Source organism: Topomyia yanbarensis, chromosome 1, assembly GCF_030247195.1.
Source record: "Topomyia yanbarensis strain Yona2022 chromosome 1, ASM3024719v1, whole genome shotgun sequence".
In the NCBI taxonomy this organism is placed as follows: Eukaryota; Metazoa; Arthropoda; class Insecta; order Diptera; family Culicidae; genus Topomyia; species Topomyia yanbarensis.
The window spans coordinates 216,379,154-216,391,635 of NC_080670.1; the positions used below are offsets into that span (position 1 = coordinate 216,379,154).

Here is a 12,482-nt window from a genome sequence, read left to right on the forward strand (position 1 = left end):
TCACCGAGCAATTGGACTGGAAACAAAACACAAATAATAATAGAAAACATTGAAGCCGCCGCGCCTCGGTAGGGGCGCTGCCGCTTTTGGACTTTACCCGAGACGCCGTTCGGCCAAGGCGGATCCTTCTCGTCAAGGCGACCTCTCGGCGAACCTGGAGTTTGATAGCAGAAGAACAAAAAAAAACCTGTTTTAATCCACCTAGAGGTGCAATTGTGCCTTTCTCATTTCTCCAAACTATGATTTAATAGCTGGTTCGTACAATATAACTTTATGGAAATGTCTTTCATTCTTATTACACTTGGTAAGTATATATAAGAGCACCTTTTTGCATTCATCGCGGTATCGGTTTGAATCGGAGTTTTCTATGTGATCGACCTCCACAACCCGTAACTCCGGTGCTGGAAGTCGGATGGAGATGGAATTTAATATCAGTTTCTGGGGACGCAACACCTTTCATTTGAGACTAAGTTGAGCAAATCTAGCCATTTTCGAGAAACCAATATAACCGTTATTCTGACTTTGGATGCTTCCGGATCCGTCGATGGTGGCCAGTGTGGCCAAAAAGACTTTGAATGACTGTTGGGGACCTAGATCTACAAATTCAACAGTTGTGTTTACATTTTGGAAAAAAAATCACCTTTTTACATTCATCGCAGAATTCGTTAGAATCGGGATTTTCTGCGTGATCGTACGTATCACCCTGTAATTCAGGAACCAGAACTCGGATCCACACAAAATTCAACAGCAGCTGATGGACCTTTCATTTAAAATTAAGTTTGTCAAAATCGGTTCAGAAAATTCCGAGAAACCGATTTGGAAAAATCAACAAATTTTGTTTTGTAACCATACTCTTCAACTCGTAATTCGGAACAAGATGTCGGTTGAAAATGAAATTCAATAGCAACCTATGGGAATATTATACCTTTCATTTGAATCTTAGTTTGTAAAAATCGGTTCAGTCATCTCCGAGTAACCGATGTGGACATTTTGTTAACAAATCCGCACATACACACACATACATACACACATACACATACACACATACACATACACACATACATACATACACACATACATACACACAGATATTTTGCGATCTCGGCGAACTGAGTCGAATGTTATATGAGACTCGGCCCTCCGGGCCGCGGTTAGAAAGTCGGTTTTTGGAGCAATTGCATAACCTTTCTATATAAGAAAGGCAAAAGAATAATATTTAATTAGCTTAATAAGCATGAGTTCAATGTTATCTTCATGTGATTATAATTTGCAAAGGTTGGTGGAATGCGTTTGAACGTGTAGGGAATGGGGGTTTAGTAGAGTGGGTGTGGAGGATGCGTCTGAAATCCTTCATCTTATTTCGTTATACGGGGTGGATGAAGGAAATCTGGGCGTGAGGGTGATCCAAGAAGAGGGGATTGATGAAGGAGGGAGGTGTAAGGGCAAGGTGGGGGGTAAGGGGCGGCTACGCAATACTCAACTGCATATTTTGCCTTCCATTTGAGACTTGGTTTGAGAAAATCGGTTCAGTCATCACCGATGAACCGATGTGACTTTAATTGTGCAATATGCCCGGAATTCCGGACTTCCGGAATCGTCGATAGTGGACAATATATTCAAAGAATGTTTGATTGGCAATCAGTGATCTAGATCTACGATTAGAAGTAATTTGGTGACCATTTCAATAGTTTTTAGCCTCTGAGGTATTACGATTGTACCGATTTATATGGGAAATTCCAGTGTATCCTTACTAACACCCCTGTAACTCCGGAAGCACGTGTCAGAACCGAATGAAATTCAGCAGCAGTCAATGGCATTACTGTATCTTTCATTTGAAATTAAGTTCGTAAAAATCGGTAGAGAATTCGTTGTAGAATGGGTGTGATATTAGCTTAGGAACTTGGCGGGTTCCCCGAGGGCGTCATGAACCGTCATAGGTGGCCAATGTGGTCAAAGCTGCTTTGATTGATCATTAGTGATCCAGACCCGCAAACTAGAGTAATGTTACATCAATTTTAATATGTTTTACATCATTTGAACATCATGGTGGTACCAGTTTATATGGGAATTTGCTGTGTGACCGAACTCTTCAACCCGTAACTCCGGAACCGGAAGTCGGATCAACTAAAAATTCAATAGCAGCTTATGGGAGCGTTATACCTTTCAGATGAAACTAAGTTTGCGAAAATCGGTTCAGCCATCTCTGAGAAAATTGTGTGAGTTTAAATGACACACACACACATACACACACACATACACACACACATACATACACACACAGACATTTGCCGATCTCGACGAACTGAATCGAATGGTGTATGATACTCGGTCCTCCGGGCCTCGGTTAAAAAGTCGATTTTTACAGTGATTGCATAGCCTTTCTTTATATGAGAAAGGCAAAAAAACTACGGTGGATTCAAAGTTCCGAACAGATGAGAAAAGTGAAACGACACAGAACCAGTTACAACTGGTTGTCCTTCGATTCGAGAGAACACAATCAGTTTGTACCAGAAAAAAGGTCAAGTTTCTTTTTAGCGAGACATGTCTTCTTTTTTGGTCAGAAACATTGTCCGAAGGAGTTTAAAATAGTCTTATCGCGATGGACGCGGTTGTAAATTTATTGAGTGCCTCTTTAATTGTTTGATGAGTTCAACTAGAATTTTCAGGGATATTAGCAGACTAAATAGGAAATGGGTTTTGCACTTTGAATTTTTGTTCGGTTTGTTTGGTACCATCTCTACATTGTCAGTCACTCTTGTCAGAAAAATAATGAATCCGACTGGCGAATTTAAAACGTCTCCGTAACACATTTATTAGTTTTCTTTCTAGCTAAGCGTTTAGTAACGATTTACAATCTCTTTGTCGACACTTTTCTAAATAAAACAACATGTAATGAAAATAGTTATGGAATTTTCGTTTCGACTTCATCTCATCAAAATCCGATACGAACTTACAGCCGGGATTAACGCAACATCTAGTCAACTTTTAATGGTCGATCTGCATTTTCTTATATTTCACAGCACAATCGATACTAAAACTTTTTGTTGGTAGAGAAACACGACCGACCTTTTATTCTTGGTTTCTCAGTGCTTTGACACAAATATATGTAAGCAAATCGCAAAAGAAAACTTTAACGTCAACGACCGTGGTGACCATACCAACCGACTAACATTTGAGGAACACCATGGCTAACTATGATTTGTGCAATTGTCGAATTTTCGTATATCTCACATCTAGAACAGTTCACAGTCGTAACATTGGCTAATTGGTAGTAGATTTTATAAATACAAATAAATATTTTTTTTTATTGATTTATTAATTTGAAGACGTTCTGTAAGCCTTCAACGCCAACTCATTCGCCTCAGAGAGATACTTAAAAAACTTATCGCTTTATTTAACAGCGTAGTTTAATTTTATTTTATTCCTAGTAAGAGGTTGGTTGGCCACGTAAGTCATTTCTAGAGACCGCATGGATCAATACCAAGCCCTTGGGATGATGCATTGGGGACGCTTGACGTGAATCTTGTAATTATAAAGAGGGTGGGATATTTGTCCAAAGATATTGCATACGGCATATGTCTTCAAGTAATGATGAGTAATGAGGGTAGATCTGCGAATAGTCCCGATTAGATATCAGCCAACAAAATCACAACGGCGATAGCCGAAGTCGCTCTTCTGTACCGACGGACAACAATCTCCCCTAGGCCGCGAGAAACCTCCTCTCCCAAGTAACAATTTACAAAAGTTTTATAACTCACTACAAGCGCAATCTAAGTTTAAAGAGAGACTTCAAGAGTGCTATAAAACCTCAATTGTTACTAGGGCTGTCTCTGATGGGCAGCTCGCAGGCTCGGCTAAGATATGTAGCGGAGGACCCTTCGGAGGCTTATAGAAGTCGTTTGATTCGAAAAGATGGTTTCGTGGGTCGTGGAGTGTCTCCCCAATAGAGATAATGATTGAGGCCTCCACTCGGCCTGCCTGTAGAGCCTAAAAAGTTCTTATCAAAGGGGGGTCGTTTGCCGAAGTGGGTCTAATATTAAAAGGCAGATCGTACTGCCGGCAAATAGTGTTAAACTTTTGGCAGTTTAGCACTCAACAGTATGCCTAGATCCACAGGAAACACGTGACCTCGTGCGGAAGGATGGACAATGCTTTTTGGTCAATTCTATTGTCACGGTCGGCCCATTTTTCCGAGACCCCCCAATGCTTAAATTTCCGGTGAGATTCTATTATTCCACCATATCAGTGGTCGGAACAATTCTTGAAAAGAGAGTACGGTAGTGACGACCATGGGACTCCGCAGTGAGGAGGAACCCCACAAATGGTTCGCAGGCGAACTCGATCTCAATAGATTGGACACAGAGGAGCCTCCCGATGCCAGCGAGGTTATGATCGGCAAGGAGTCGGAAATCGAAGGAATTTCTACAGGTTTCCCGGCCATTGCAAGAGCTACGACGGCGGTAACTTCGGTGTAGAAACTGAGCACGGAGAGGTTGTTGAAGAGCGAGAATAGCCCCAATGTCACTTACCCCAACCCTCATCTATGTTCGCTCAAAAAGTTGAAAATAGTTATTTCTATACCTACACTAGGCAGATTACCGGCTCTGCTGAAGATGGTTGAAGTAGTGACGATATTCCGATCGCGTTCGGGCCAGTAATCGGTTGATGAGAATTTGTGAACCGTCCTGAGAAGAGCACAGTAATTGTCGGACCTTTTTTTTCGTGGAATCCTATGGCGGGTCTTATGGTTGTCTCAGGCACAGGGCACTCACAAGGAAGAGCGCTAACCTCCAAATACGGCACATCATTTGGTGTGCTAGACGAATCGAGCTGTGGTAAAGTTATTTTCCAATTGCCATACATTCCCAGAGACGATTTGTTATTTCCAGACCGTAGAATAGCTTGCTGTAGATCAATGCCGGCGGATCAACCACTTCCAGGTCTCAGCCGATTTTCCAGAAATTATATTTTCTCATCTACGATGATAACATCTGTTCGGAAGGTTCTTAGACTAAACTAGTTTATTTATTCAATTGCATAAAATAGTGCGTTTATTCTGCTGCATAAACAAACACAATTATGTCTACCAATGCGCTTATCTCACTTAACTGCTCCCCTACTGCAATATTATCCGTAAACAACTCAAAAAGATACTCATTTGCTGCCGTACACTACACCGTAAACACGTTGCAATTTGTACTTTACATTTTTGCATCATAGGTCAAGTGGAAACGATGGCGCAGTGTAATGACAACATTGAATCAATACCAGACACTATTAAATATACCGGACAATCAAAATTCGAGTCAAAGGTGTTAGTGTGGACAGCCATTTATGAGGAGGGTGTTTCAATGGCTCCAAACAAGCAGCAATTGATTTCTCGAATCATGCGAAGGTTAAAAGACATCACAATCCTCCGAAACTTAATTCGAGATGTTCTTCGTACACTGCGTAACATCGAAGACAAAGGTTAATTAAGTGCAGTGTAAAATTATTTTTCGATAGTTTATGAATAAAATAAATTTCCATTAAGAGGACTTTTAAACTCTAGATTTTGTTTTCAAATGGTGCACACTAGAAGTCTCTAAAACTAAAAACTTCTCTAACACATGTTACTCAAGGTTCTGGATTTTTCGGTGAACAGGTGCGAAAACCGATCGACTGTAGCAAGATTCCAACGACATTTAGCGCCTCCAGTTATTTTATACACAAATGTGAAAAAATAATTTGTCCCTATTTAAAAAAGCGTGACCACCAGGGCAGAGTCCTGGAATACTCCATTGGCCTCATCGAAAATATCACCGTTGATGGTCACCAGAAACCATCTTTTATTTAACAAATAAATAAAATCGGATTTTGTGTTGCGAATTAATTTCAACAATAACAAGCACCAACTTGGGATCAATCATACGATAAATCTAAACTAGAAACAGATTGGCTCCAGTTAGACACCACCAAAAATACTAGTTAGACATTCAATCAGTACACCAGAGCTTCTGCGCTTGCTTCCCGAGACAGCACTCGGAAACACACAGTTGTTGTAAGCCTTCACACACTATATGAACTTATCCTCCTGGTTCCAAGTTGGTGCTAGTTACTGATGAGACGAATTCGGAATACAAAAGTCAAACTTTATCTATCTTAGTACTATACGCACAAATTGGTGTAATCCAATTTATTTCCCTGTAAGGAGTAAATTTTGCGTAGATTCATAAACTGTTGAACAAATAGGTCGAATCTTCCTGCTGTACCCACCATCTTGGTGTAGCCTTAGCCATGTCCAGGATCGTGGTGTTGACGTGGGGGCCATCTGTTAAAGTCACCATCTTACAAAGGCACCCTAAATTCCTGCTATGAGATCTTTACGAAAGATGATTTATGTAAGCTTGATCAGGCTTCTGCTGTCCAGCAGTGTAGGTAAGTCTGTGATTGCCCAACCTTTCCCTGATCTTAGTCGTACACGAGCGTAGACTTGTGGGTCAAAAGACAGTATGAAATGTAGGGGGATTCTTTTTTGGAATGGCTAGTACGATGGGCTTACGCAGGTATCTGGGAAGATACCGTATTCCAAGATCCTATTGAGACTACGAAGTAGAAGGGTCTTTCCAACCGACAGGAGTTGTTTCAGCATTAAATGGGACATATCCACCGCCAACTACCCTCTTCCAGAAGCAATGGCAAAAATCATGTTTTATGTTTGAGAAATATGTGGGAACAGACCCCGAGCGCAGCCTTTCGTGTAGTTGATACTTTCTTGAAAAATACCTAACTGGGTTTCGAGAAGGACGATCAACGACAAATCCTGGCAGAATTCCGGGAATCAATTTTGGTTCAAAATGCGTTAGATAATTTGAAGCAAGGCGTTGCACTTATCATCACAAGATCTCACAAGTTTCTTGACTTTGCGGGTTGGCGTCGATCACAGAGCAGTGGAAGAGGCATCGCGGCTTCTAAGAGAGAGAGGCGGCTCTTTAAACATCGGTGACATGTTTCAACAATACTAGTCGCGAAATAAAAGAGCGTGTTACTGCTGCGAATAGAACTTTCACAGTCCTGTTGTCGATAATGGGATGATGCCGTCAAGCATGTAATACTAAAGGACGGACCTTGTCCTCTTCAATAGTTTCACGACCATTCCACGAACTAAAGGTACACCTGCACCTAGGCCAATTAATTGATAGCACCGTGATGCTGCCTTCGCCATGAGAATCCACTGATCTGCTCCACATATCCTTTGAAGAATGTTCTAAGTAATGTTTCAATCTACTAAGTTCCGTTCTAAGATCATTCTAATTAAAAGATGTTTTCTTTCGAATATCGTCTTCTCAGGTGTATGACTGAGACGACGATACCTGAAAGAAAACGTTTCTAATTAGAATTTTTTTTATTAACGACTTATAGTAAGTCAATCTCTTTCCCTTTTTTTTGTAATATTGTAACGACATATAATTAGCAAGGGACTGGAAGGTGAAGTATTTTTCAAATATTAAGAGCCATACCCGAGCAACACCGTTTGTTGACTAGCAGTTTCTGCAACATAATTTGTTGGAAAGAAGCATACATCAACCCTTATTCAACTGATTCAGCAACCCAAAAAGCGCACCACCAAAAGTGAATGGTTATGCAACAAACGGCGGCCATTACATGTTGCAAGTGTTGCTTGGGATAGTACTCAAGGAAGAGCAAGGATTTGAAGTAAGAAAGTTTAGAAAAGCGTGGAGTAGGGTAAATTAACAAGCTTAGAGTTTCCCGGCTACTTAACTCTTTGTCTTCTGCAACGCAGGAGTCAGGATCTTTTAGCATTAAATGCGAATCACCTGAGTCTGCGGCATGTCCGGACAAGCGTAAAGTCAATTTAATGACTTATGCGGTCGGAATGTTTTTGGGACGTTCTACAGGGACCATGTGAAGCAGAGCGGTAAGTATTTAGAGTGGTATCTATTAATTGTCCTTGGTAAATATGTTCCTTTTGTTCGTGAAATGTTCGGGGCTGCTGCTCGCATCCGTCCTGTAATTGCAATCTATTTCAATAATTTACAAGAGGTTCTCCTCCTACGATAGCACTGACCCAAATTGTATGGTCTATGGTCGGTTTTGTTCGGCCACGGAGAAAGATTGTAATGCAGATAATAAACTTCAGGATACTTTTTCTTCATTGGCCACATTTTTGTGCCACAAACGGCACGGTGACCATTAAACCCACATAATATTGACAGGGGAGGACATTGTTTGATAAGGTCTCGAAGTTTGAGTTCGACATTGCTGGTTTTTTGGGAAGGCATATTGAAAATAGCTAAAGTTGTGTTTCGGAATCCGCTCATCAGTAACTGGCACCGTCTTGGCAATTGGTAGACACTAAACCAAAAAAGTCACACGTCTTCAACAAACGCCTTAACAATTGAGTGATGTCTCGGGAAGAAAGGCAGGATAATTTTTGTATAGATATATGAGGTTAAATTGCATCTCGTGTGACAGATAATTCTGGACGCTGTGACAATAAGGTCCGTATTCTACTGGATTGCAATGCAATGGTTTGGTTTAAATTGGATCTACTGGTCGTTTACTATTTGTACCAGCAGCCGAATGCTGCCATGATGTTGAGTATTTCTTAAAAAAAACCCTGTCTTTGGTCAATAACCTTGCTTAACTTTATATGTCTTGCTAAAAATTGTCTTTATCATCCAAAATTTCTTATTAGTCATTTTCTCGTTAATTATATTATTGAAAACCAATTGAGGGGTTCTGAGCAGATAAAATTGATATGGTCTAAGAAATGATCAATTATAAACGTGAATAAGAGGTCAACGCATTTTCAAAAAGTTATTGATAAATTCCACAAAACGTTAAAAATCACAATGTCATTGTAATATTCCACGAAAACAAACTTTTCATTGACGTACCAAGTTGTAACGGATCGTTTACAACGACTCGAGATAAACAAAATGCGCCCCTATACCAATCCCGGAATCCACACAACCCCCAGCATCAACAAGCTAGTGATTAGAACTCCATCGAAGCAGGCGGAAAAATCTATCAACTCGTGCATCCTATCCCACGAGGGCAAAAGCATTGCACAATAAACCGCTCGAAAGCGGAACCAGCTTCGACTGGTTCACAAATCACAGCCTACTACCGTCTCCATTGTATGATCTCAAAATGCGGCGCGCCGCTCACGCTCTCGAGCGAGAAGAGATACAGTCAGCATCGAGAGCGCCTCCTGTTATAAGGTAGCACGCGCCAAACTCCGCCAGTCAGTCATTCATTAACACAGGCCGGGTGAGGTTCATATAGAAACCAATTAAACAAGCAATTTGGCAGACGTCCAACAAGGAAGTGGCTTATCAGTATATGCTGCAATTGACCAACTGAGTGAGTTAGTGTTCTGAGGTCGGTCATTCTGATTTAGCCGACAATTAAGTGTGCGTTAAACCATTGTGTCCGAGTAGAGATCAAACGAATTGACCTGAACTTGAGTTTTACCGTAAACGAGCGAGACTGCACGGGGGTGTGATTTAGGAGTTTACATAAGAGTTTTGTGAAGTAAATGTAACTGGAAAAAATGCATCTATCGAACGGAACTGGACTGCTGTTTCCCACGCTGATGTATTTGGCGAATTACAAGGAAAATGATAGCTTAGTCACGCTGAATCCTGCCATCAACGAGGAGTATCGAGCAGGTGAGTAACAGTTTGATCCGAGATTGTAAAACTAGAAACCATTTTGGGAAAGTCTCCCTATATAAAGTATACAAAGAACAAAAATTAGGTCATCCCGAAAAACATTATCACATATAAGAATGTACGGAAGCCAATGGTTGATAAGACGAATTGCAACTGGCCTATCTAAAAGAGTAGAGTTCAAAAATGTTAATGCGAATTTAACCATTTAACAGTACCTCACTTTTGTCACGCAATACACTAAACGTCTCTCTCGCTGTTCCCAAACAGACCCCAACAACGTGGTATGCTACGGTGTCTACGGCTGCTTCCCCATCACTCCACCCTGGACGGATGAACGGCGCCCGATCGCTCTCTATCCGGAGAAACCGTCGAAGATCAACGTACGCTTTCCGGTGTTCAACAAGCACACCCGAACGATTCCGAAATTCATCAACCTGGACGATCCGGACTATCTGCACGAGGTCGGCATTAATCCAAAGGGTAGGATTTACTTCATCGTTCATGGTTTTCTGCAGTCCGGTAAGGCGAAATGGATTGAACAAATGATCAATCGGTTGCTGGATCAGGATCAGGAAGGTACCGCCAGCTGTATTGTAATCGACTGGGGTGGCGGTTCGAGTCCTCCGTACAATCAGGCTAGCGCCAATATACGACTGGTTGGAGCGATCGCGGCTAACGTGATTCACATGATCTTTGTAAGTACTAAAATGGCACTAATAACGCCATTCACTCATAAAATCTTTCTCGTACAATTTCAGGAGGAACTATCCCTTAAAAACCTAGATAAAGTTCACATGATCGGACACTCACTGGGCTCACATCTATCCGGTTACACCGGGTACTATCTACAGAAAGACTTTGGCTTAAAATTAGGACGCATCACTGGGATGGATCCGGCGGAACTAGCATTCACCGAAACGAACCCGATCGTTCGGCTAGACACTACGGATGCCAAATTCGTGGACATCATCCATAGCGATGCGACACCGTTCGTTCCGAAGATCGGACTCGGATTGTACGAACCGATCGGTCACTTGGATTTCTACCCGAACGGTGGATTCGATCAACCCGGCTGTGAACAGACCTTCTGGAAGCGTAAGGACGGTTCGTTCATATCCAGTATGTATCAGTTCTTTAGCTGTAGTCATGTGCGATCGGTGAGCTACTTTATCGAGAGTATTCAGACTAAATGCCCCTTCACGGCCATCACGTGTGAAAGTTACGACAAGTTTCTGGCTGGAGATTGCTTCGAATGTGATCGCGATGGCCACATGTGCTTCACCTTTGGACTCAACAGTTTCGATAGTTTCCGAAGGATGGGACACGCCAATCAAATCGTAGGCAGCCGTGATATACAGGCCTACTTGATGACGGGACCGGGTGAGCCTTTTTGCAGAACCCATTATAAGGTGCTGATCAAGGTTTCCGACTCGGAGGAGAGTGTTTTGCACGGTGGCGAAGTCGGTCGGTTCCATCTGAATATCTACGGGAGCAAGGGTGAACACTCGCAAAAAATGGCGTTCACTAAGGAGTCAGAGTAAGTGTTTTATAAATAGATCAAATCAGATTTGATTACAATTGTTATTTTTAACAATCATTTCAGACTGTACGAACCGGGCAGAAACTACACTAGGGTGCTAGCCGGTGGCAGCGTAGGTAAGCCACGAAAGATTACCGTCAGCTGGGAGTACAATACGAGTTTCCTGAACCCGTTGACGTGGCGAATTCTAAGCTCACCACGTGTTTACATCGAATACATCATTATCCAGTCGCTTGAGTACCGAACCAAGATTCTACTCTGTCCAAACTACAACATACCAGTGACGAGCAACGTGGATAGTTTGTTTACGCAGGAAAAGTGTCGGTTCTATCCGAAACCCCTGGAGACTGTGCTAATGTGAGAAGGTTCCAGAAACCCTTTACCCCAGCAATGTGTGTCAATCATCGCCGTATCAATGCAATTTATTATTTATACTAGTCTATACGCGAACCGCGAGGTTACTCTCTATTAAGAAAATAAAACAACACTAGAATATTGAACAGCGCGTGGTTCTTATCAACTCTGACTTCAAAGTCCTTGCTGCGATGCTACACATAGAATCCAATGAGCAACGATGCACTCCTCACCGTTTGTGTTCTAGCTGCGCGGAACTGATTGTCGCATGTCGTCAGACTTTTTTTTATTTGCAGCTTTGTATTTTTCCAGGCTCAAAAAAATCGGTTTCTTGATTTGCTGCAAGCCAATGTTTAATCTTGCATCAGTAGTAAACAGCAAATCAAAACAAACAAACCGATGACGTACAATAGTAAAATTCGCTATCAGAGGCAATAAATAAACCCGGATCTTCGCACAATACCTATGACGATCGTCTTTGGCTCCAAAGTCCACTACTCACTCTTCTGGAACGCTATAGTTGTCGAAAAAAGAAGGGGAAAAGGTCACATGGCACATATTTCAGGGAAATAAAAAAAAACATTATGTACATAAATTTGCTGGTGATAGTCCCGGTGTCTGTACTGTTAGAGAAGCAAGTATATTTATGAATAACCCTTCAGAAGTGAGAAAATGCGAATGTAAAGTAATCTTTAATGCTGAAAAGTTTTTTTTTCTAAATATCGAAAAGCGGGTGTCTTGATATTCATATTAACCCTCAACATTTTTTTCTGATCTCCGAAATTTAATTCAAAAACAATCTAATGGGTTTAGCCTTAATTTTTTATGTTCAAGCAGCAAAGATAAGAAAAGTCTTTGATAAACAATGGCATTTTGGCCTTATATTTCAATAGATTTCGCAACCGTTT

General features: G+C 41.4%; 1 protein-coding gene across 1 annotated transcript; it reads left to right on the top strand.

Annotated features, from left to right (window-relative positions):
- The first annotated feature begins 9,241 nt into the window (after window positions 1-9,241).
- Window positions 9,242-11,720, top strand: LOC131692854 (pancreatic lipase-related protein 2-like). The gene is made up of 4 exons (XM_058980190.1): window positions 9,242-9,677; window positions 9,948-10,375; window positions 10,439-11,217; window positions 11,284-11,720. Exons 1-4 carry the CDS (start codon window positions 9,560-9,562, stop codon window positions 11,579-11,581), a joined length of 1,623 nt encoding a protein of 540 aa, XP_058836173.1. The 5' UTR covers window positions 9,242-9,559; the 3' UTR covers window positions 11,582-11,720.
- Window positions 11,721-12,482: the final 762 nt, after the last annotated feature.